At 39.4% G+C, this 27,222-nt stretch overlaps 1 protein-coding gene across 12 annotated transcripts in view; it reads right to left on the bottom strand.

Moving 5' to 3' along the window:
- The window catches only part of GLI3 (GLI family zinc finger 3), a 280,541-nt gene that overhangs the window by 242,185 nt on the left and 11,134 nt on the right, over positions 1-27,222 (bottom strand). For 8 of the 12 annotated variants that reach the window (XM_065542082.2, XM_074036582.1, XM_074036580.1 and 5 more), the window contains exon 2: positions 23,477-23,642. The exons of the other annotated variants lie outside the window; for them this stretch is intronic. In XM_065542082.2, the coding sequence (XP_065398154.1) occupies positions 23,477-23,600 (124 nt within the window). In that variant the 5' untranslated portion in view covers positions 23,601-23,642. The remainder of the gene's footprint in view (positions 1-23,476; positions 23,643-27,222) is intronic. 12 annotated transcript variants of the gene reach the window in all.

Here is a 27,222-nt window from a genome sequence, read left to right as displayed (position 1 = left end):
AATCCATTGTTGATCCATCATCTTCATGTGGCTCATGAATGCACTTTTTAAAAAACATTTAATATTTAAAAGTGATGGTAAATCACAATTATAATGGAATTCCAAAGATAGAGACATTGACCCATCTTTGGTCCATGTTCTCTCCAAAAATCTGACCTTACCTGAAATTCATAGAATCTGTCTCTCTCTCTCTCTCTCTCTCTCTCTCTCCCTCTCTCTCTCTCTCTCTCTCTCTCTCTCTCTCTCTCTCTCTCTCTGTCTCACACACACACACACACACACACACACACACACACACACAGGGCAAATCAGTGTACTACACAGACTCGCCAAACATGCTTCCTGGTTCTAAAAACATGTGAGACAGCAATTCCACTAAAACTAACGATTAATGTCAGAGAAGTAGTGAGTATCAATTGTATTCATTTTATGTCAATGATCAGGTAGCATCATTAAGAATGAAGGCAAGGTTGTGGGTTTCATGTCCACAAAAGCTGTGTTCATAACTGCCATCTTGCACAAATAAATGACTAATGCTGCCCTCACAAGCACGCACATCACCGGGCTGATGGGCTGAGAGAGCAGCCAGGTGAATGCATAGTCTTCTGCCAGCGTCCTCCAGGCCCCCGGGCTGCCATCCCTAACCTAGGGCAGCCTCCTGTTCTTTCTGCTCTGTTAGAAGCTGCAGTGAGTGGACGGAGGTCCCACTGACGTCATCATAAAACCACCACACCAACCTCAGGGGGCCCCCAACATCACTGTAAGTCCCACTGTTATGCACTCAGTATCTTTTCCCATTCCTCAAAAAGGTAATTCAAAATATTCACCATTCTTAAACCCAATTCTTCTATTCATATCAGCCTTCACAACCTCATGGTAAGAACTAGGGAAAGGAGGAGCTGACCACAGGAGGCATGAACATTCCCACTCCAGTCTTGAAGAAAAGGTATGAGGCGTCTCTGATTTCCTCCCTCTTACAAATTGTTTTATTTATTTGTTTGTTTACTTATTTTAAATTGACAGAAAAAAAAGTGTGTATTTAAACATGATGCTTAAAGTATACATACACACACACTATGGAACAAATAACTCTGCTTAATTAGAAAGTGAATTACCTCACATAATTATCATTCTTGTGGTGAAAACGTTTAACATCCACTCTCAGCATTTTTCAAGAACACAATGTAGGGTCACAATCTACAGTCACCATGCTGTACAATAGATCTGTTGAACTTATTCCTCCGACCTAACTATAATTTTGTATCCTTCAACCAACATCTCCCCAGTCCTGTCCCACAAGTGCCCCATCCTCTGGTTACCTACCACCATTCTACTCTCTAATTCCATGAGTTCAACTTTAATTTTACCTCCCACATATGAGTGAGAACACATGGTATTTTTCTGTATATGCCTGGCTGATTTCACTTGACATAATGTCCTCCGGTACCATCCACGTTGTCAAAAATGACAGGATTGCCTTCTTTTTAATGGCTGCATAGTATTCCACTGTGTATAGAACACATTTTCTTTCTCCATTTGCCCATGGACATGCGTTGCTTCTGTACCTTGCCCATTGTGGATAAGGCTGCAATGAACATGGCACTGCAGATCTCTCTTTAAAATATTGATTTGAGGCTGGACATGGTGGCTCATGCCTGTAATACCAGCACTTTGGGAAGCTGGGACAGGCAGATCACTTGAGACCAGGAGTTTGAGACCAGCCTGGCCAACATGGTGAAACTCTATCTCTACTAAAGGTACAAAAGTTAGCTGGTTGTGGTGATACAAGCCTGTAATCCCAGCTACTTGGGATGCTGAGGCAGGAGAATCACTTGAACCCAAGAAGTGGAGGTTGCAATGAGCCGAGATCGCGCCACTGCACTCCAGCCTGGGGCGAGACTCCATCTCAATATATATACATATATATATATATATATATATATATATATATATATATATATATTTAACCTGGCCTCCTTCTGTCTTCCACACTCCCCACATGTCTGCCACAGCCTCCTGATCACCTTCGTTGTCCCCACTCCAAGCCATTTTTCCCACTGGGGCCAAAGGGTATTTTTTAAAGCAGATGGTATCCCACCACTCTGCTCTTCCCACTCACATGAAGGCTGGATCCCAGTTTCTAGCATCACCTTTATGAGCCTCCACCAATAGGACTCATATGCCTTTCCACTCACATGCTCTACCTCCATCCTCCTATCCCCAAACCATGCCTATCCAACAAGCATCCTACCTGATTGGTACCATTTCCCCAAACCACCAACAATGCTTATGCTTTAAGTATTTGCTTACACTGCTTCCTCAATCTCCAGTGCCTTTCTCCTTTGTCTTATTCTCCAGCCCCCAGTTCCCACGCCTGTCTGCCCCCTGCCATCACTATTGACATGTGAAGGATTTAACTCCTCACCTCTTCTTTGAGACTTTCCTTCATGCTCTATAGATGTTGTTTATATTGTACTTAATAAGTGTACTGAATTTTGCTTGTTTACTTATCCAATTATAACTATCTTAACAGCAGGCCCCATATTTTGTTAACCTTCACAATCAAATAAAGTGCCTGGCACTTAGCACACCCTCAATAAGTGTTTGTTGACTATGGAAACACATCAGTAAAAACGATTCTTACACTTATAACTGCAAAGAAGTTCAGAAAACAGATGGTCCAGGGTTTTCTATATTTTATTTCCCTAAATTCTGTCCGCAACCTCTTCTGAGCTTCATTCCATTGGAGTATGCTTAAGGAAAAAAGAAAAGTTCTTATTAGACAGAACTCCTCTGGACAGGGTCTACACGTGAAAAGTTCTATTGCATGCACGACTTCCCCGAGACACTCCTTCAGGAAAGGAAGGGAGTTCAAATTTCTCTGTGGGCTGGCAAATTTTCTGTACTTATTGGCATGGCTATGGTGACTTCGTATCTCCTCAGACAAAAGGCCAACCAAACGCTGCATGATTTAAAATTTGGAGAATAAACAAGAGTCATGTCTCTCAATTACTTTCAAAAGCTTTCAGGAGCAAGTTGTGGGTGTGCTTTCAAGTGTACGAAGTTGAGGCTTAAGAAACTACCGGAATTACACCTCAGACGGTAACACTTTTTATCTTCTAAGGGATGTACAGCCTGCTACGTGGGGTTCTTACAGGTGTTTGTGATTCTTTTTATAAGAATCCACTTTGATGGATCACCTGAGGTCAGGAGTTCAAGACAAGCCTCGCCAACATGGCAAAACCTTGTTTCTAAATATATAAAAATTAGCTGGGCATGGTGGCACGTGCCGTAGTCCCAGCTACTCAGGAGGCTAAGGCAGGAGAATCACTTGAACCCGGAAGGTGACATCATGCCACTGCCCTCCAGCCTGGGTGACAGAGTGAGACTCTGTCTGAAAAACAAAAAAAAAAGAGTTCACAATGTGAAATCGATATATTGGCTATACTGTAGATGAAGAAGTGGAAGCATGAAGTATTTAAATAACTCACTGATGTCTCAGAGTGGAGAAATTATAGAGCGGGGATGCAAAGCTGTGTCTATTTGATTTCGAATTTGTTAAATTCCTGATATTTGGCAATTGGCTATTAGGTGTCATTCCTGACAGGCTGTGATAGTCAGCGTGATGTTTATTAGTTGCATTAATTTTTAAGAATCAACTTTGATCACAGACCTGAGATATCTGCATGACTATCGTAAATAAGGACAAGAGTCCCAAATGTCGGGGAAGGGGATTCCTCTATGTTGCATTTTTTCCATCAGGCTATATGCCCTTAGAAAAAACGGGTGGTCCTTTGTTTTCTTCTATAAACCAAACAATCTATGATTATCTTTCTGCAGTTGTCCTAGTCAATTATCAGTATTATCTGAAGTTATATTATTTTAAATAGCACTGTCAGGAGCTCTGTATAGCTGCTTTCTTTAAATTTACAATCTATTGATGAACCAACATAAAGATATCAAAACAATTGGAGACTAATACTAATAAACAGTAATTATATAATTACAAAAAAAACCATCTCATACATACGCATCCTAGCAACATATCATATACAGAACTGAGACCACATCTTTCACATACCTTCTCTCTTTGATTTGGCCACAACCAGCATCATCTTAAGTCTGGCACCCGTAAGTCATTAATTGACTAAGGTTACCCTAAAGTTAGGGCAACTTAAGGTCAAAGGTAAGAGCTCCAATATTCCTTTGGCCTTTTCCACCACTATTAAGTAACTCCCAGCAACAACAAACAAATAACAGCCTCAACCCACTCCTAATCCTTGTCCTTGGCACTGATAGATTTCAGAAGAAAAACTCACAAAACAATAGACACCACTCAAAGAACAGAGAAGGCAGCTGGTATGACTTAATAAGCATGCAGCCCAATGTAGAGAAGCTGGAGAATCGTACTTTTCCTGAGCCAATATAAGAGGTGTTTACATTAACCAAAGTACTCATCAATGTACCTACAACTTTCAATTCAAGACAGATGAGACAAAAGAAAAACTAAATTGCTTCCAGAACATGTTAAAGTATAAAAGGTGAAAATACAGCAAACACCTGTTAGGTCTTGCCAACTGTTATTTCCCACATATTTTCTTATAAGTGACAGATTTTTTAAAACACTTCTAAAGATGAATGCAAAATGTAAACGCCAAAGCAAGTGTGCATTTGTATGGCTTTGATGTACGCCTGGGAAGAAAGTAACCTTGTGAGAATGAGACAGAAAAACAACTAAGACTGCTTCCCACAGCCAATATAATTACAATAAAGCCTGATAAGTTAGCTTAATAAAATGCCAGACAAAATTCTGAAGGGGTTGGGCACAGTGGCTCATGCCTGTAATCCCAGCACTTTGGGAGGCCAAGGCTGGTGGATTAGCTGAGGTCAGAAGTTTGAGACCAGCCTGACCAATATGGTGAAACTCCATCTCTACTAAAAATAGAAAAATTAGCCAGGCGTGGTGGTGCATGCCTGTAGTCTCAGTTACTTGGGAAGCTGAGACGGAAGAATTGCTTGAACCTGGGAGGTGGAGGTTGCAGTAAGCCAAGATCGCACTACTGCACCCCAGCCTAGGCAACAGAGTGAGACTCCATCTAAAAATAAAAAAATAAAAAATAAAAAAATTCTAAAGGGATACTTTTAATCATGACATCTTTCAGAGAATACATAAGCAACATCTAGGTATCCACCACACAGGTTTAATACATGTTAATATTTTGTTACATTTGCTTAAAATCTCTTCTCTTTAAGGAAATAAGATGACACAGATAGAGCTGAACCCTCTCCATCTTGTTCCCTTTCCACTCTCCCCAGAGGTAACCACTATTGCAGAAATGATTATATCAATGCATGTTTTTATATTTTCACTTCATACATATGAATTCAATAAGTAACATAATTCTACAAAGGTGTTCCTCAAGTTCAGCTAGAAGAAAAAGTCGAATAGAAGCCAAGAGCCATTTGGAAAGGAAGAATAATAAGAGATAATGTGCACTATCGGATAAAATGTACTCTATGTATAACATCTGAAAGAGTATGGTACAACAAAATAATAGGTTGATCATAGAATAAAATTTTACACTAAAAGAACCTAAAATATATATTAAGGAAGTAACCAATACAAGTATCACTTCAAATCAGTGATAGAAAAACTGGTAAACAATTATCTACCCCCAAAGAACTAAAAAAGTTTTTAAAAAAGAGACTTCAACAGACACTTCAGAAAAGAAGATATCCACACAGCCAATAAATACCTTAAAAAGATACTTGAGTCCCTCAGTCATCAGAGACAAATGAAAACCACAACTGGATACCACTGCATAGTCCAAAGAAGGGCTACAATGAAATGTAAATGACGAGTTGAGTTGAGTTGAGGAGTGCAGCACACCAACATGGCACATGTATACATATGTAACAAACCCGCATGTTGTGTACATGTACCCTAGAACGTAAAGTATAATAATAATAATACAAAAAAGAAAAAAGAAAACCACTGCCCAGGAACATAAAAGGGAAACAAATGGAAGACCCTGGACTTAACGGCTGAGTGGAGCAGAGCTGCCCCCAAACTGGAACTGCTGCTTCTGGACATCAGAAAGAGACCAATCAATTTCCATTTCTTTTAAGCCACTTGTGACGGTTAATTTTATGTGTCAACTTGACTGAACCATAGGATGTCCAGATAGCTGGCACCACATTATTTCTGGGAGTGACTATGTGGGTGTTTCTGGAGGAGATCAGCATCTGAATCAGTAGATTGAGGAAAGAAGATCTGCTCTCACCAGTGCAGGCAGGCATCATCCAATCTATTGAGGGCCTGCATAGAACGAAAAAGTGGCAGAAGGGAAAACTTGCTATCTTTTTAAGCAGGGGCATCCTTCTTCTGCATCAGAACCCCGGAGCATCTGAACTCTGAGTTCTTGGGTCTAAAGACTGTGGGACTTACACCAGTGGTCCCCTGGTCTGTGAGGTCTCAGCCTCGGACTGAGAGTTACACCACCAGCGGCTCTGGTTTTCAGCCTTTGGACACAGACTAAATCACACCACTGGCTTTTCTGGGTGTTCAGCTTGCAGACAGCATATTGGGGGATTTCTAGTCCTCATAATCAAGTGAGCTAACCCCCACAATAAATCTCCTTTTCTATGGCTTTATACAAAAAAAAAAGAAAAGAAAAATATAGAAAATACCAAGTGCTGACAAGAATGAGAAGCAATTCTGTACAGCCCCTTGGGAAAAGTATTTAGGCAGTGTCTACTAAAGCTAATATATGCACACCCTAGGAGACAAGAATTCCACTCCTAGGTTTATGCCCAATAGAAATGTGTATTCAGATCCACCAAAAGACAGCTACCTGACAGCCAATGTTCCTGACAGCCAAACCCTGGAAGCCACCCAAATGCCCATCAGCGGTAGCGTGGATAAACAGAGCAAGTGTTTCTTTCTTGATCTGGGCTCTGTTTACATAGTGTGTTCATTTTGGGAAAATTCATCAAGCTGCTCACTTATGCTATGTGACTTTTTAATCTGTGTATTGTATTTCAATTAAAAAGTTTAAAAAGCAAGGTGAGGTTTTCACCTATCCTATCTTCTTTTAAAATATTTCACTAATGTTGATACGTGTTTCTGAAAATGAGCACTCACATAAACAGCTGATGTTAATATAAGTTGCTGTGTTTCTTGGAGCTAATTGGGTAAGATGTAGTCAAAGCACACAGATTTTTTTGGAAGGATTTTCACCACATCATTATTCACAATTGAAAAAAAAAATGTGCATGTCCAATGATAGGGGATTGAATGAGTAAATTCATAGCCACTAAAGCCAAGTTGGAGAAGAGTGGTTCATGACACAGAAAATGATCCTAGCATATAGTTACCTGAACAGAGAGAAAGACTGAAAATATATCAAAGTGTTAACCTTTATTTTCCAAGTGGTGAGATTCTAGGCCAGGTTCGTGTTTTTCTTTTATACATTTCTTAATTTCCCAATGAGCAAGTATTCCTTTCATAAAAATAAAAACTCAGCCAAGCACCGTGGCTCACGCCTGTAATCACAGCACTTTGGGAGGCCGAAGTGGGTAGATCACCTAGGGTCAGAAGTTTGATACCACCCCGGCCAATGTGGCAAAACCCCGTCTCTACTAAAAAATGTAAAAATTAGCCAGGCATGGTGGCAAGATCACGCCACTGCACTCCAGCCTAGGTGACAGAGGGAGACTCCATCTCAAAAACTAAATAGATAAATAAAAATAAAAATAAAAATAAAAACACATTTAAGACAGAGGAGAGCAGGGAATAGCATGGATGAGTCTAAGGTCTCAGGCTGAAGTGAGCAGGCTATGTGGACTTCGGTGAAGTTAGAAGCGTCCTGCATTCCTGGGGCTCCTTTAGGCTCCATTTTTACTGGAACTCTAAAATGAATTATTTTAATAATTTCTATATAATAAACCATCTAATCTTCATGAGATGATGCAGCATCTTCTCCAAGTGTCCCTGTGAAACTTAGTGCCCTTGCTTCTGCTGCATCTGAATGCTGCTGCCTAACTTTTCAATAACAACGCTCCCCAGCTCCTGCCTGTAAATGCCATTCTGAAAGAATAAATTACAAATATGGGTTACTTGAGAGGTTCAGTGTTTAGGGGTCTGGTAATCAAAGTTTATTGTACTCTTGGTTTTGTTTCTTTTTTCCACTCCAAAAAGTTTAATGCAACTAAATTAGCATCAAAGAAATTTGCAAAAGCTCTCAGTGAAGCCATGATGAAATATAACTACATAAAACCAGATGCCAAACAGAAAACTATGCAAAGCACTCTATGAGGATGTTCAAGAGGTTTGAAAGAGGGCCACGATCGGGGAGGAGTTAGTCACACAAGAGTCCAAAATGTTCCTTCTGGCTGCCACACACATCTTCTTCCAGGAAGATGAGTATAGGAAGCCTGGTGGGTGATGAATAATACCAGGTCTAAATCAAGAAAATATACATTTCAGATTTCAAAGGATCAACTGCTGTTGTGACAGCAAATTGTAATTATCAGCATTTCAGACAAAATTGGGCAAAATCTCCCTGAATTTATACCTGAAACTGATACCTGTAGAATACCCTTCAAAATACTTGCAATTTTTTTTTTATTTTTATTTTAGAGACAGGGTCTCACTCTGCTGCCCAGGCTGGAGTGCAATAGCATGATCATAGCTCACTGCAGCCTTGACCTCCTGGTTCAAGCGATCCTCCCACCTCAGTCTCCCAAGTAGCTGGGACTACAGGCAGGTGCCACCATGCCCAGCTAATTTTTTAATAATTTTTTTGTGGAGACAGTTTCTTTTTTAAAAAATTTATTTATATAAGATATATTTTATTCCACATTTCACATAGGAATACCAGTAATAAAATATCTTTTAGTTATTTCCCCAAAAGAGATGAATGGTCATTCCCAGGTCAATGTACTTAAAAATGGGTCCTGTCACTGACCTCAGGACATACAATGTGTGGGACTTGGAAGACTAAGGCAGAGACCTGGGTATTCTTTTTTATTATTATTATTATACTTTAAGTTCTAGGGTACATGTGCACAACATGCAGGTTTGTTACATATGTATACATGTGCCATGTTGGTGTGCTGCACCCATTAACTCGTCATTTACATTAGGTATATCTCCTAATGCTATCCTTCCCCACCCCTCCCCACAATAGGCCCCAGTGTGTGATGTTCCCCTTCCTGTGTCCAAGTGATCTCATTGTTCAATTCCCACCTATGAGTGAGAACATGCGATATTTGGTTTTCTGTTCTTGCAATAGTTTGCTGAGAATAATGGTTTCCAGCTGCATCCATGTCCCTATAAAGGACACGAACTCATCCTTTTTTATGGCTGCATAGTATTCCATGGTGTATATGTGCCACATTTTCTTAATCCAGTCTGTCACTGATGGACATTTGGGTTGATTCCAAGTCATTGCTATTGTGAATAGTGCTGCAATAAACATACGTGTGCATGTGTCTTTATAGCAGCATGACTTATAATCCTTTGGGTATGTCCCCAGTAGTGGGATGGCTGGGTCGAGACAGGGTCTTGCTATGTTGCCCATGCTGGCCTCAAACTCCTGGCCTCAAGCAGTCCTCCTTCCTTGGCCTCCTAAAGTGCTGGGATTACAAGTGTGGCCCACCACGCCTGGTCTCTGGAATAGTATTTGACTAAACAATGTGATGGTACATTTTGGCCTAAACAAAATCTTCAGTGGCTTTTAACCCAAGATGGACCCATACATGTGATGTACACAGCTTAATTTAAAAGGAATTCTGAATTTCCTGTTCTAAACTTAGATTATATTAACTCATTCCTCTCCAGCTCCCCTTATTTATGGGACAACTTTCCTCTTATTTTACATTCTGCAAAATTCCTGTGGAAATTGGAGCCCATGTCATAGAGATTTGAATATCAAGAATATGAAGGGATAGAGAGAGCTCTTTAAATCACATGACCCAAATCCTTCATTTTCACAGATAAATTGACGCCCAGGTAGAATCTTTTGAATTCTTAATGTGCAACCAACTACAAAGTTAGCTAGGCTACAACTATGTAATCACACCATGTTGTATATGAGAAAGACTCAGCTCCTCGTTTCCTATCACTGAGAGGTTCTCTCTCTCTCTCTTTTTTTTTTTTTTGAGACAGAGTCTCACTCTTACAGATCATCATTCCTCCAAAGAGAATTCTAATCATTCAACCAAAATTTTCCAAGAGAAAGTTAGAGCTCCAAATACTCCCTGTAAAGGAGAGCCTCTGTCAAATGCTAGGTCATATATCTCTTTAAGAACCTGAAAAAAAGAGGCATAGGCCCATGTCCATAAAGTGCTGTGTAAAATAATTCCAAAGGAGTTCCCCCATTCTCAGACGCCTCTCCATCGAAGTCAAGGGTTCTAGGATTACTGGTGAAGATGCCCTGCTGTCGAAGATGGTTCATTTCCCTTAGATCTCATATTATTGGGCTTCAAGTGGTTGTCACTGTGGTCAATGGTATTTGTTTACAGAGGCAGGAGCTACGCTTTCCTAGACCTTGAAAACTGACATTATCACCACAAGAGAGAGTTTCTATAAAAATTTTACTCTTTTTTTTTAAGCACATATAATCCCTCACTTCTATTCAAAAATGAAAGCCCCCTCCCTCCGCAAGTCAAAATAAGGTACAAAATTATGCTAGCATTTATCTGTAAGAATTGTAATTGTATTATTAGTATACTCAAGTATTATAAAGTTTCTATATTTGGTAGAGACTCACTTTCTCCCGACCACCAACCTCCCGGCCCCCAGAGCAGTGCAAATACCACGGATCTAGTCTGGAACAGTGACTCAGCAGTATTTCATAGCCTGGTCCCAGCTAATATTATCACTTCTTTATTAAGAAAGGGTTTTTCTCTTCTACACCTCACTTGCAACTCTGAACTTTTTGAAAAAGTAGTAAACAAAAATAAAATATGCTTTTAAAAAATCATATCTTTTTTCTCACGAAGAAAAGGGGAGTGACAAGAGATTTGCAAATTGTCTTCTTATCCCTCTCTCTCTCTTTACAATCCGTTGTTGTTGAAGAGAATCAGGGCAGATACTTTGCAGATATCCAGATGAAGGCCTAGCAATAGGTACATGTAGGACCATGTTTCCTCTTCAATCTAGAAAAACCAACAAACTACCTTGGGTTAAACCAAGACTAGTCAGTGGGAAGAACAAGCAACAAGAGAAATTTTTCTGCTGCAACACTGCACCAGCCTGTTTAATCCTTGGATTCCCCAATATTCAACCAATATATATGCTGACATGGGTGTGTGTGAATACACATGTAGATAGACAACTGAGAGATTTATGAGCATCTTTTTTTTTTTGTTTGTTTTCCTGAGTCATCCAGTTTTTTGGGCCAAACAGACGGATAAAAATATTCTAATTTTGTGTGAAGCCGATCAAAGAAAGTGCTTTGAATTTATGTGAAAAAGTTTCCCATTAAGATGGTAGCTGTTTTTTCAAGCATGATTCTTTTTAATTACGGAAAAGAGCCGAAAGGCTTTGTCGGAGGGCACATGTTTTCTATAAATCAAAACGTAAATAAATGTGAGATTATTTCACTGGGCATACATATGGTTTTTGCTAAGTAAACTCTATTTATAAAACATTGTTAGCCTACACAGGAACTGCTGTCAACGTTTATAGGAAAGGAACTTTTCTACTACTCTCAAACTTGCCAGGATTTGAAAACAAGCCTAGAAACATTAGTATTTTAGGAAAGATTGAATTTAAACCTAATGTGAAATGGACCACTGTATGTTTTCTGGTTTTTAAATGCTTGGAAGAAATCTTCAATTGTATCTTAGCTTCATATTTTACCAGAAAATGTTTAAAATTGATGGAAGTTCCATTATTTCAATCATGCCATTGTTCTAATCCTTTTAGAAGTTCTCTTTTGGTTATAGGTAGCAATCTCAGATTATTTTTCTTATCACTGCCACTAAAACAAAAAATATTCTGTGAGAGGGGAGTCTTCGACATTAATTAAAGCCTAGTATTCACAATTGCCACACCATCTCCCCCGAAAGGTTCATTTGCACCATCTCTTCTCTTAATTATACTCATCCTTGACCATAAACACATTTATCAGTTCTGCTCAGAGCAGTCCTCAAAATGAATCTGCTGTGAAAGGAATTAGCCATAAGCAAGCATGAAGCAAGGGTCCTTGACAACCAACAGCAAACCAATACGGTAATGGTAACCTTAATAATAATTTACGTTCTCCATTTTCCATTCAACTTTTATTTCTTGAGCTGCAGCGCCTTCCAAAACAGAATTTTTTCCGATGCTGTTGTAATCAATCCCTACTCTAGGTGGATGTAAGCCAATGGTTACAGTCGTGGGCACTTCCCGAAAGAGCCATCTCGCTCTATCTCTCTCCCTCTTGCTTTTTATTTTTTCCTTTCAAGTTGCATCTCTCCCAATTGTAAGATTGTCATCTCTTGGCATGAAATGCATTTGTTTTTATTTTTAAAGATAAACATGCACACAGAAATGACTCATCCTCTTGAATGACAAGGGGAAAATATTAGGTAGTTCCACAAAAATAACTCAAAGGATTTTAAAATCCACGTAAGAAACTCCTGAATTTCCAAGTTAATAAAACACTTAAATATATTTTAGGATTATCTAACATGTAATTATCTGTATATGACTAAACTGCTTTGGAAACGATGTAAAATATTTCACTCCCAAGTATCTTTCCCAATTTGTATGTCGAATTCGAAAAAATTAACCCAATTTATAAAGAAGACTCCATTTCTTTGCAATATATCTAGAAGGGAAAGGTTGCTTATAAAATGTAACCATGGTTCCAATAAGCTTAAAAAATAGTCATAGATAAAGAAAAATACAATTATTTTCTGTATCATTCTTTTTCTAATTTTGCGGATTGAGAGCTAGCAGCCCTAATAGACACTAATGAATTTGAAATTATAAGAAAAGGCCGAGTTCTCCAGAACTTCTGCTCCTAATCAATCACCAGAGATCAGTGACATCATTAGCGCCTTTGATCATAGCTCCTCTTTCAAGCTCAGATGGGATGGATTGATCCTTGCTAGCACAGAGAATGGAGAAACACCTAGGAATACAATTCACCGTGAAACATGAGAGGTCATCAGCATCTCTTCCTTTCCTTCAAGAGGAACAGAGAGCACATTCCAGAGCAGCCCAACACCAAACAATAGAGCCACCTCATTAAATCCAAACCTAATTCCCGTCTCATCTTCCTAGGATTCCTAAAGCACTTTAAGAGAGGAAGGGATAATAAGCTACTTTTCTTTCAAAGAACCTAGGTTACGAGCCTTTCAGTGTGTTCTTCCTTACCCAACACACCTACCGGGGGCTGGCCCCAAATCCCCTCACCATGTGGGGAGGGAAAGAATCTGTGGATTTTGTTCTCCCATTTTCCCCATTACGATGCACTTAAACAAAGCAGGACTTCCCCTTCTACTTCCGAATTTTACATAATGAAACAAGTAATATTTGAGAAATAAAATTTTACTTAATAAAACTGCCAATTACTCTACATTGGCCAAGAAGAAAGTCCTTGAATATAATGTTAACCGCTACAATTTCAAAATGCTTGCATTGCAGTCACTCAGCACGTTCTCCTCTGAAATGGTCACTTTGGGAATGAAAAGTTTTAATTGACCTTTTCTACATTTGTTCCATGGTTGTTTTCTCCCCCTCCCTATTTGTAATAGCAGTCTAATTGAGCTTCGTGACTGGTGGTGAAATGTAGTTTATTATCTCCCTCATCAGGTGATCAATGATTTCATTAATAAGACAGATAACAAAACTGTCATATCATCGACACTGTTATGAAAGATGATCCTAGCTTCCCGCTCCATTTTCCAAGGTCTGGGGTTCTCTGTGGCAGCTCTGAGTCCATTCAATATTTTCCACAGACAGAGAAAAGTGAAAATCCATTTTGAAACCAATTTCAATTAGGATCCAGAAGCTGTTATCACAGGTGTCGCAGAATGGGCCCGTAAGTGGAAATGTCGCCTATCCATTCTGAAATGAAACCTTATCAGGGGCTACAAAGATGGCTGGGGACAGCCTATCTGTAAATTACTTTTCGTCCTGTGTTAACTCAACCTTAGTTCTGTCATATGGAATTCTTTCCATCCACTAGTAATAATCTAATGACTAACTAGACACAGCACCCAAACGGCTTCCAGCCGGGCAGGCTGTCCCCAGAAACCCTTAAACATGGGTACAAATGCAAACACACTCTGGCCTGCAGGCAAGCAAAGGGACAGGCATGCTTTAAATGATAGAACTAAAAGTTTATTATGGGAAATAAAAGAAGCCCGTCTCCACCCATTGCATTCCTGGTGATTTTTCAATTGCAAACTCCAAGGCCCTGTTATTTCATTAATGCAGCACCCAAGTAGTGAGGCTTTTCTCTCACATCTTTCAGTCTCCTTTTAGCAAATTATCCCATGACGGCAGATTTATTCAGTCAAAGACCTCGGACTTTGAGAGGCAACAAAAGAATCAAGAGACTTTCTGGTCCACCTGCCTGGCGAATGATGAGGCAGGGAAAAGTCTCCCCCAGAGAAACCAATCAAACCATTGTGTGGCACAGTCAGACCTTTTCAACTGTCAAGCCAGAGAGCAGGGAAAGAGATGAAAGAACGCGGGATGAAGCTACCATTTACGGAACCATGTGGGAATGGTCTCCTAAGATTTAATAATTGGGATGGAACTCAACTTTCTACAACTAAAGAAAAAAAAAAGAGAAAGGAAGAAAGGGACCAGGAAGAGGAAAGAGTCGAAGAAAGGGAAAAAAGAGCAGGCAAGAAAAAAAAAAAATAACAGACTAAATTGCACTAGGAATAACTTAATATAAAAATTCTGTCTACCTGACACAAAGTCCAATCTATATCAGTAAAGGAGAAAGGGGAAAGATGTTTCCAAAAAGAAAAAAAAGATAGAAAGAAAAAAATAGCAAAGCATTTGGTATTTTCCCTCTAGGTTATAGCTGCATTAAGTGTTCAGATTCTAATTTTCTCATGCAATTAATTTAAAGTAACAAAAACAATAATGAAAAGCCCTTTAATATGGCTGTCTTGTAGTTTTAAACATAAAACGGAATTTTAAATTGGCCTAAAATGTACATTCACTGGATGCTAAAAAAAAACACACACACACACACAAAAAACGATTCAAAATAGCAGACGCTCTAAGTTGTAGATTTCTGAACAGTTTTCAAAAAGATTTTCGTTCTACTACAAATTCAACATAAGATATTTAAATAGAAAAAAAAACCTAACACTAAGTTTTGCTAACGGGACCCAAAAGAAACATTTTTTTTTTAATGTGAAATAAACAGCATCAAGCAGCTACTGAAGTTCCTATGCTTTCTGTCATTACTGGGGACTCACCCCACATGCGTTACTGAGCTGAGTTTAAAGCACACATATTGGTCAAAATCTGGGGGAGGTGCTGGAACTGTTCTGTGTCTCGGTGGTGGTAGCTATGTGAACTTACTGATTTTCAAAGCTCATAGAACTGCACACCACAAAGAGTGAATTTTACTGTATGCGAATTTTACCCAATAATAAACTAAAGCAGACATATCTGGAAACGTTTCTATGTAAACAAGGTAACAGGGAGTTTTTTGCTTTTACCATCACCCAATCTCCCCAAAGCTGCCTGGAAAAGCAAGCCCTCCTCGACCTTGAGGGTCAGAGCAGGAGGTAGTGATAGGCCACCAACTACCTCTCCAAAAGGAGATTTTCTTTCCATAATCACCGTTTTGCCCCTTAGGCATCCACTATTTAGTGGTTGTTTCTGATTCTAAGCAGCTTGTTTCTGGAAATTTGAAATATTCACACCCCATGATCACAAGTAATCAAAGGCAACCCAGAAACATCCCATCCAAACGAAACATCATGCTGTGACTTTTTTTTGCTCTTAAATTTGAAAAATGGGAGTGATATTTATTTCTGGTTTATCTGATATTTATTTATCCCAGGAATTGTTCTTTTTGAGGAGAAATCCAATGGCTAAAATCCCAACTTGTGCCAATTTCAGGACCAGTGATTTAAGATACTGTTCCCTAACTCTAGACTGTTAAGCTAGAACCTGATAACCAATCTCATGTAAGGATTTCCTATTAGCCAATCCTTCTAATTATCTCAATCAGATTAAAGCTGAACCATTCAGAGAATACTAACAAATGATATTATGCTGAAAGGAGTGAGATGAAAAGCATCAATAAATTTAATCTTGGCAAATAATATCCATGAGAGTCATATTACTATTACTATCAATAGCTAACATGTTTGGGTACTCTCTGTGCCAGAGTCAGAGAGGTTAAGTACTTAGCCCACGATCACACAGCAATTATGTGGTAGGGACAGGGCTCAAACCCTGGCTTAACTGCACAACACTACTGCTGTGTTACACATGCCCCCTGCCCTCCTGTCTCAAAGTGTTGTGATTTACAGGCTTATTCAGTATCTGCTGAGGCCCTCTCAGCAAAAACACTGAATGTGAGCAGGGAGGGGGTAAGGTAGAAAAACCAGGTGCTACTCTCAAGAAGTTTAACTAAAATGTAAAACTTGAGTGCTATGAAGGAAGGGACGAGATAAACTGGTGGAGTATGAGGGATCTTTAGAGCATTGAAAGTATTCTGCAGGATACTGCAGTAGTGGATCTGTGACATACATTTGTCAAAACCCATAGAACTGTACAACAGAGTGAGCCCCAATGTGAATGACAGAAAGTTAATAACAGTGCATCAATATTGGTTCATCAGTTGTAACAAATGTACCACATTAATGTAAGATGTTAATAACAAGGGAAAGTATGAACGAGGGGGTATATGAGAACTCTATCTTCTGCTCAATTTTTCTGTAAACCTAAAACCTCTCTAAAACACAAAGTCTATTACTTAAAATAATAATAATTTTAAAAATAAAAAAAAATCTAGTGTTATTAGTTAGTTCCCCAAAGGACACAAGACCTTATGAGGAAAGAGACTGGGGACGTATTCACATTTGAGACTTTAAACATGCATTGGTGTTAGCAAAACACTTCTATGGAGGAACACATGGACAAAAGGCCAAGAGCCCTTGAATTTAACTAAAGCATAGGTTATGGGATGGGATAGTAGCATATCTACTTCTGAACATATCAGATTGGACTGTCAGACTGGGGCCAGATTTTAGAAGATACCTAAATGGTACGTCAAAGACTTTGAACTTTATTCTACAGGTAGACGGGAGTCACTGGAGCTTTTAGAGCAGGGGTGTGGCATAAGCAGAACTGTAATAAGCCTAATTTGGCAGAAGCAAGTCCCATGTATGACAAGAGTGGAGATGAAAGGCAAGGTGATTAGACAGAAGGCCATTTTAATCATCTAAGCATGAGGTGTGAGGGTTTTCACCACACAGTACAGTAGGTTGGCCTGAAGAGACACACGAGCGAGTAATTACAGAGGAAAATCTAACAGGACCTCAAAACCGGTAGGACATGGGAGCAGGAGAGAAGGAGGGGTCAAAGGTGATGGTGCGGTTTCAAGCCTGGCTGACCACAGGAAAGGTGATATACTTAGCCAAAATAAAGAACACAGTGGTAACCAGAGTACAGGACATGTGAGTTTGGAGCTCAAGAGAGTTGGGGCTCTTATTATAATCAGAATATTTGTCTTCAGTTAGTTCGTTTATAGACATAAAAACTCTTTATAAAAAATAAAATCTAACTCGAATACAGCACAAACCACCAGTTCAACCCAGGAAAAGAATCAAGAAAAAGGATATATACATGCTGCTTCTAATGCAATAGCATATAATCAATACAACACTACCTTTCAAGGTTGAGAAAACCGAAATAAATGTTCCCAAGATTATCTTCACTATTTTCTGATTTAAGAAGGCATTTAGAAGGAAGTTTACAGAAACTTTGTTTTTTTAATCCATCCCTCCTTAAGACGTGCAAACTTGGTCACATTTGGGATTTGTGAAACATCTTGAACTATTTTTCAGACATCTGAGTCCAGCAAATTCACCATTACTTTTGCCAAACATATTTCCCTTAATTTGAAAACTGATGTGTATGTTCAAGACAACACAATCTTTCTGTTTTGTATTCATAATGTTTAACTCACCAGCATGCTTTGTCCTAATAGCAATCGCTAACGTTTGCAGAGTCCTTCCTATATGTTTATGACATGGCAACCTGTGAAGTGTGAAGTAGGTCTTACTATTATCTTGCTAAACTGATGAGGAAACTGGAACGCTGAAAAGTTAATCCGCCCACACTCACATGGCTAGTCCTTCATGTTGCCAGAACTCCAACCAAGCTTTCAGATGCCAGAACCTGTGTATGCTACGAATGAACATCCTATAATCTGAAATCCATTTGATCTGAACATCCTTTCCACTTATCTGTCATGTGCCAGGAAATGGGATGTGGCAAAGAAAAGGGGTTGGACCTCTATAGAAACAAGAAAGCAAAAACTCACAACCTATGGTCTTTATGGCATGAACTGCCTGCCCATTTCAGAGCAGAACTGGCACATATACTCTTACCATAAAAAAAAGTCAAGGAGATAAGAGCTCATGGTGAGGAATAGCAGATGAATTTCAAACTTCCAACAAAACTCAAAGCCATCTTACTCCCAGCTGGAAGACCAACAGACATCACAATCATTGGTTGGTGCAAAAGTAATTGCAGTTTTTGTCATTACTTTTAAAAGCAAAAACCGCAATTACTTTTGCACCAACCTAATAACACCCTTGCAATGGATAGTTTAAAAGCAAATCCCAAGGCCAAGAAGTAACCAAAAGTTAAAGCAAAAAAAAAAAAAAAAAAAGCATCTCCTTAGGAATTTGCAGACCATAACACTTTCCCCTTACCAACCTTGAAGAAAATAATTTTTTAAGCAAAGAGCCAAATTCTTCTTTTTCAAAGAATCAAAGTGAACAGGGAACTTCCTTTGCACCATTAATCTATCAACTTTGGTTTCACATTGCATCAGCGTTACGATAATAATTTCTGCTTTCTATCACTTTAAAGTATGTTCCCAATAACTATCAGATCTGATAAAAGATCCCCAAGACCACGGGCTACATACGTTTATCATTAGTTTCTTTTTTAAAGCTGAGTTGTAGATTAATAAGAACTATCGAATTACTCCTTTAAAACAAAATCATGGGCCAAAAATGAGGCAAAACACTTCAAATTGAAAAGTCAATATTTGCAAATCATTGAAAAAAAAACTGTATAAGAGAATGAGAATATGTAGAACATTGGAAGATATACATTAAAAAACTCTTATTTAATTTAGAAAACACAACATGTAGCTTACGAAGTAATGAATCTATACCAAAAAGAGATTATTAAGTATTAAGCCATTTTACTTACAGTCTTCACACATTAATGGACTTGGACATTTTAAAGTCAACAATCACACCTAAGATCCGCATGCATACTTTCTATGGGAAAGCCACCGTGTGAAATGCCACAAATGATCACTTAAATCACAATTGCACTTAAATAATTCAGAAAACTAAATGCCATCTCCTTTGTTATTTACACTTCAAATATAACACTAAAATTTAAAATCAAACCATGGGCACATTAAACTATGGGTACACTGTACTTCCTGCATAAGGGTTACTGAAGGCTTTATATGTTGATATAGGTTCTTAAATGTTACAAAAATCAAATTTGGCTTGCTTTTTTTTTTTGGTCATACAAGTTCTACAACACAGTTTTTCACTTGCATTATTTTAAATTTCAGTGTTAAGTGGCAAATGCTTCTTTAAAAAGCTGTTCAAGTTTTCTGAACTATACCTTTGGGTTGTGGGTCTGCGTATGTTTAAACAAAACTCTATACGAAAGTTATTCCAGGAGCAGATACTCCGCTGAGAAAAGTACGAAAACAGATCTGTAAGGACATGCAGTGGAATGTGAGTGGTTTGGCTGGGAAGCTCACAATGAAGAACAAATTGCACCACAGAATGGCTGGAAAAGTTAATTAAGGCAACCTCACCAATAACTCAGCCAGTAACAAAACTTTTTGTTCATTTGTGTGACTTTAGTCATGAAATGGTGGATAGGAGAGAAAATGCAGGTATTATATTCATTTGGTTTTTGAAACTGAACACTTTTTTTTTTTTTTTTTTTTTTTTTGAGACAGAGTCTCGCTCTATCACCCAGGCTGGAGTGCAGTGGCGCGATCTTGGCTCACTGCAAGCTCCACCTCCCAGGTTCACGCCATTCTCCTGCCTCAGCCTCCTGAGTGGCTGTGACTACAGGCACCTGCCACCACGCCCAGCTAATTTTTTATATTTCTAGTAGAGACAGGTTTCACCGTGTTAGCCAGGATGGTCTCGATCGCCTGACCTGGTGATCCGCCTGCCTCGGCCTCCCAAAGTGCTGGGATTACAGGTGTGAGCCACCGCACCTGGCTGAAACTGAACTCATTTTTAATTGTTCAGTTACAAATGGATATAGTTCAGGGCTTTGTAAAGGAAACACAAGAACCCTTCTGGAAACAGCAGCAATCAGTACTACCTGTTATAGCATCCACATGATTCTGTTTTCCTTTCTACGAATAGCCTCAGTGCAGGGGTCCAAGCATTTATGAAATATTTATAGAGAAAAATAGAAAAGATAGGAAGAGGGACAGAGGGACAGACGGATGGACAGAAGGATGGAGGGCCACGGCGATGTCAGCCACCAGCCAGCACACAAATAGTGTCCCAACTTGGAAAGCCTGCACCCCACGAACTCTAAACCCAGGCAGGGGCAGGTCCAAAGCCCACACACCAGTCCCTATGATCAAGACTGAGTACAGAGGCAGCAGGTGACCACGCTGCAGAAGAAAGGGCCTCTGCGCTTCCAGCAATCCACGCCCCTCAGCATAATCCTGGGACTGTAAAGAGGCGCTGAACTAGTTAGATGAAAACTGTAGAGGACTCTGTAAAAAAGACCGTGGTAATTATTAGCATCACATACACAAAGAAAAAGGTTTATTGTCCTTTCTTTTACTTGTTCCTCTCTTTAAATTTGTTTTCCAAGAGTCCGCCTGTCGGCTTGCAATCCATGTTTAAAAACACCACTTCCATTTTTCTTTCATTTGATTTTTGTCCCAAAATATGAAACACTAAATCTGTTAGAAGTCACAGGAACACTGAAAAACTGATCAGAGTTCACCGGATTTCTAGGACTGCTATCGTTTAGGCATGTTCCTTGCAAGTTTGATCAATGCGTGTCTGCCCCCAAACAGGAGAGGATTCATACACATTTAGGAGAAAATGTGGGCTCAAGGGCACAAGCTGATCAGGGCAGGAAGCCAGTGGAGTGGGGCTGAGGAAACAGGTGATTATTTAACACTGTAGCACTAACATTTGTAAATCACGACTGCTCCTTCTCTGGCTAGTTTTATCTCGTGGCTTCCTGGCTGTTGTGGGGCTGGTCAGGTTAGTTCTGCTCCCAATCACCCTCAACAGAATCATGAGGGAAACCCGAGGTCCAAGAGCAACTCAAGACAAATGCAGCTGCAGTGGTAAACCTCCTGAGAATGTGTCTAGGTGTGGGAGTGGCACAAACAACAGTATCTTCGTAAGACTGAGACTCTGTGGCCATGCAGCTGAGATTCATAAACACGACAGGCGCTTCTGCAGGCTCCATGCAGCGCAGCAACATCTTCTGCCATGCACTTGTTCTTGCCTGTTCTCACATTCACACACATGCATGCTCACACACACGCATGCCCATAGTTACCCCTACCACACACACCCACACACCTACACACTCACGCATACACTTGCCCACACTCACACATATCCTCACACACTCACACCCCCTACACACTCACACTCGCTCACACCCTGACACACAGGCATGTACACTCACACAAACTATAAAGATAACCAAAAGCTGATGTTCCTGAAGTCAAATACGTAGGAAGCATTTATTCCTACAGAATTACCATAAAAATTACCAAATAACCAACACTGCAAATACTGATTCTATTTCTGAAATAATAAATTTGCCTAAATTTTACCAATTCCAGAAAAAAGAAACCAAGGTAACATATTTTTAAGGAGAAATGCCTTCTATAACCACATTGGATGAAAAATGCAAATATTATGGCTCAGTTAAAGTAAGCGCCAGTCTTGACTTTAAATACCATCAATAAAGGAGGAAATACTTTCACATATATGTAAATTCATTATTTTAACTGAGACATAAATACATCTCCCTAAGGATCAATTTAAAACTGAAGTCATTTGCCAGTAGGTTTAAGAGCCAGCTCCTTCCCTACCCAGTGCAGTCAGCAATGCACACTCATGAAACTGGGTGAAGAAGTGCAGGTGAGAAGCACAGGCTCTCAGCAGACATGGAGGGGCCCAGAGAGAAGTGGTCAGGCTGCTTGGAAGTATCTGCCCTTAGAGTCTAACGTTCTGGACTGGAGTTATCTTCCAAAGGAGATTCTGACTCTCCAAGTGGATGTGAAAACATGTAAATAAATCTAGTAAAACCTGTCTTGGAATATAGAAAATATAAGAATAGCAGGTTGGCTCATACAAATCAGTGTGCCCAGATAGGCAGTGTCCAGGAACTAGGAGAACGGGCCAGCTCATTCTTCCTACAGGCCCATGGAGAAGCAGAGAAATTCAGCGAGGCCAGGAATGGCTATGAAATCTACAAAAAGGAAAGGCATTAGTGGCCCACAATGGAGAAACAGCAAGGACAGGACGTGAAGGTTACCATTAACGTATTCAGTCTGTTTGTACCAGGGAGGCTCTGGAATTTATTTTCAACACTCCATGCTTGAACTGAAATGCCTCTCAACACTTTGCTTAAAATTTAAAAATATAGAATACAGGAACAGTGGCTCTGTGTTATCTCTGAACACAAATAAGGAAATTAAATTTTTATAAGCTAAAAACAAAACCTGCATCTCAGATACTAACATTACCTTGAGGTTCAATCATTAACACTTCTTAAAATCCTTTAAAGTAGACTACTTAAAGTTGGGGTTGGGGAAGACTCCTGTCCTGTCACTAATTTCGACAAGACAACTTTTGTGTCTTTTGTACTAATTATTCCAAGCAGTATAGATGATCCATATGCAACACAAAGCATTTTGAACTCTTGCCAGACTAGTCAAGATGATTTCCAAAATGCCAAAACAGGAACTTCTGATAATAAATAACCTATCACATTTACATCTCAAATTAGAAAGTTTGGAAGTCAACGTGTAGGTTGAGTGCCAAAATAGAGATTACTAAATTCCACGTCCCCGCCGCTGCCCCCCCGCCCCCGCCCCATTTGCTTTCTTCAGCCTCTCCTAGAACAAACACTGGTCCAGGTGCAAACGCTCAATTCACAAGGAATGCAGAAAACACAGAAATGACTCCAGGCTGGGCTGCTGGTAATCCCTGTGCTGCTCACCATTAGAAGTGGTGCTGGAGGCAACGGCTTTCTCGCTCACATCTGTTCGAGTGGAGCACTTCACTATGGAATTCTCAACTTTTTTCTTTTCAGTGGTCATGGAGCTATGGGACTGGGCCTCCATGATGTCTTCTCATTACTTCAGCTCTCTTCGACCAAAAATGCCCTAAAGAAAACAACAGAGCCATCAACTTTCCAAAACGGTGGAAATAAAATAATAAAAAAAAAAACTTTCAAAAGTCCACTTCACCTGTCATCTGAGAAAAGCCTAGAGCTTTAGGAAATTCAAAATGTAGATGACACTTCTCCACAGGTTTTCTGGCAAAAATGTCTCAAAGTTTAACAAACCAGTGAAACTCTACACATGCAAAAAAAAAAAAAAAGAGAACTGAGGGAAATGCCCATAATGTGGTACTTTTCCCAAATCCCTACTGAGCATTTGGTATCAAATGATCTAAAAATCTCAATTTGCAACTGTGTCTATCATGTGAAACAAGTGTCATATTACTTTTTAAAGCCACATCTGCAAATGTCTCTTCAGGTGGCCAGTTTTACAGGAAGGGGCATTTGAACAACTTCCAAAGCAGGGGAAGGTTTTTAATTATTAATTAGATTTTTTCAAGAGAGTCTGACAATTTCTAACATCGAAGGCCTACTCTAAATTCTGAATCAGAGGATAATTCAGGCCAAGCAGTTCAGTGATTTTTGCCTCTTTCATAAAGATATCTGAATTGCAATATACCTCTTAATCCTAATTCATTCAGGTAAGCTATACTCTTTAACCTCCTTAAAGCATGAGAATATTTCAGTTCATTTAAGTCACATTTTTAAGACAAAGGTAATAGAACAACATGCTCTTGATTCCACATGGAAAAGTTGAAAGGTCTTTGTAATAGCAAAGACTGGGCTCACTTAGGAAATATTAAAAGTCAGCTAAAGGCAGGTTCAGTAGGTCTGTCTTTCACTGGCTTCATTCATGTGATAATCGCCCTAACTCATCATTCATCAATTTTCACTCTGCTTCATGTGCCTTTTTGCAGTCATGTTCTACACCTACAAAGAATACAATAAAAGAGGAAAAGTACCCTCTCTAGCATGTTTTCTTCATGTTATCTAGATTGCAACTTTCGTAGAAAGCATTTCTTTGGTCTGGCCACCTTGCTTATTTTTCTACATTTAGTAGATGTCGACATCCTCAATCACAGCAGCGGTGAGTGAAATGAAATAAGTAACTGCTTGATCAACTAAAAAAATTAAAATACAAGGTAAACTATTTTCAGTCTACTTTAACACATATTTGCAAGGGAACTGCAAGCTCTTCATTGCATAATAAATTCCTCCTTGATCTGGAATTCAAGTAACTAGAATGTTTAAGAACCAGAGGCCACATGGCACACTGTAACACCAGCTCTTCCACTCACTTCCATCTCTTTTCTGAGATTATCCAGTGTCATTCATTGTAAAACACACAAGTTATTTAAGAACAGCTTTTGTAGAATAAAAAAGAAAAAAGAAGCACTAAGTTAAATTTACATATCAATAGTAAGATCCACTCCAAATTCAGAGACACCCCTCAAAGGGGTGACAATACACTGACAAAGTATTATACAACAGAAAGGGGGGCTTGAGATCTCCCTTCCGAGTGCAGCCAACATGCATGAGTCCCAAGGGCAGGGCTACCTGCATGGCGCCCCCCCGGGGCTAGCTAGACAGTGCACAATGGCCAACAACCTGTTGCTGAGCCTCAGTGATCTCATCCGTCAAATGACAGAATCAGGCAGTGAGATCTGACCTTTACTTTGGGCGGGGGGAACACATCTTCTTTAAGAACCTGTTAAAAGTTAAAGAGCTTCTCCCCAGAAAATACCCTTAAACTCAAAAGTACACATTTAATTTCTAAGCCATCACAGACCTTCAAAGCTTTTCCAAGAATCTGGATAGAGAATCCTTAAAGGAGAAATCTTTGATGGTCCCTTCTAGTTCTAACAATCTCAGAATAATTACTTTTTGTAATGGTCCTTCAAAATTGATTTAAGTATCATCTTTAAAGTATGCCACAAGAATAATCCAATACAATCGGCATCGTTTCCCACTTGGTACAAGAACTATTTGTATCAGCGTTTCTACAGTGCTTGCTAAGCATTCAGATTCCTGCAATGTATTTGCCTTGGAGGGTGGCACCCGGGAACCTCAATTTTAGCAAGCATCACTAATTGTCAGATTCACTAAAGCTTGTTTTCTTTGTTGTTGTTGTTTTTGTTTTGAGACAGAGTCTCACTCTGTTGCCCAGGCTGGAGTGCAATGGCGTGATCTCAGCTCACTGCAACCTCTGCCTCCCAGGTTCAAGCGATTCTCCTGCCTCAGCGTCCCAAGTAGCTAGGATTACAGGCGCTCACCACCATGCCCAGCTAATTTTTTGTATCTTTAGTAGAGATGGGGTTCGTCATGTTGGCCAGGCTGGTCTCAAACTCCTGAACTGAGGTGATCCACCAGCCTCGGACTCCCAAAGTGCTAGGAGTACAGGCGTGAGCCTTGAACAACTGTTCTACAAGTTTATTTTTGCTCACTGCTGTATACCCAGTGAAGTATATACTCATTGAAGTCTTTGCTGACCGGATGAACTAATGAATGAACTGCACCTTAGAATCCTGAATTCCAGCGCCCTACACAAACCTATCCTAGCACCCATCACAATGATAATAAACTCTTCTTCATCTGGAAAAGTCTGTGCTGAACATCCACCTCCCCTTTCCATACTGTAAGCTCCATGAGGACAAGGTTTCTACTTTCCCAGCAGTTAGGTCACATAAGAATGTTTACTGAATACATAAATGATCGCATCAATGACCCTGTGACTTACAGGACTCTGCAGTGTCTTGAATTTCAATCACCATTGGTTTAGCTACATACATTTTCTTTTCATATTCAGTGTTTCATTGAAAACTGGCAAATTCTATAAAAACTAAAAACTTTAGCAGAAATATTTAATTGATCCAAATACTCCATTCTTAGCCATTTGGGATAAACAAGCATTTACTATAATTGTTCCTTTCGACACACACATAACAGTTTTATTGGCTGTATTTGAGTAAAGAGTCTACAATGTTAAAACTGCACACTGAAACATGCAAATGGACCAGAAAAACCCATTAAGACATGGGATTCCTAGTAAGAACTAAGTACCTTCCTTAGCAGAGGGTGCTAATTAATAGGAATCAGGAGACAAGTTCCCAAAATTCCTTGACAAACTTGGTTTTTGTGGAGTTGTTGGTTTTTCCCCCAAGGCAAAGGACTTTATTTTAACAAAGCAATAAAACCCTCCCAATGCTCATCACCATAGAGAGAGGCTCAAGTGAGAAGAGGTAAAGCTCCAGGCACTGACTGAAATCACACTAATTAATGGTCTTAAAGAATACTAATTCCTACCCCCGTCTGAAATGGGTTTTTTAAAAATAGGCCCTTGGTCACTCAACAATCTACCCCCTTCTTCTATTTTGACAACTTATTTTTGGATCTCATTAGTTAGTAACTAATTATTTAAAAGTGTGGTTTATGCTTGGAACTGGGCTATAAAGATGGCAACGTGCCAAATCAGACATCTGCTTCCTGTACATTCCTATAAATTATATCAGCTTATTTTACAACTTTGTCCCTGTCAGTTATAAAGGAGAAAGCTTAACATTCTAGACGCCCACACCTCATCAAACTGTGGGTGAAGAGTCAGTGAGCGGCAAAAGGTGGCCGCT

The sequence above is a fragment of the Macaca fascicularis genome, chromosome 3, assembly GCF_037993035.2.
Source record: "Macaca fascicularis isolate 582-1 chromosome 3, T2T-MFA8v1.1".
Taxonomy (NCBI): domain Eukaryota; kingdom Metazoa; phylum Chordata; class Mammalia; order Primates; family Cercopithecidae; genus Macaca; species Macaca fascicularis.
This window is presented reverse-complemented; position numbering and strand designations above follow the sequence as displayed.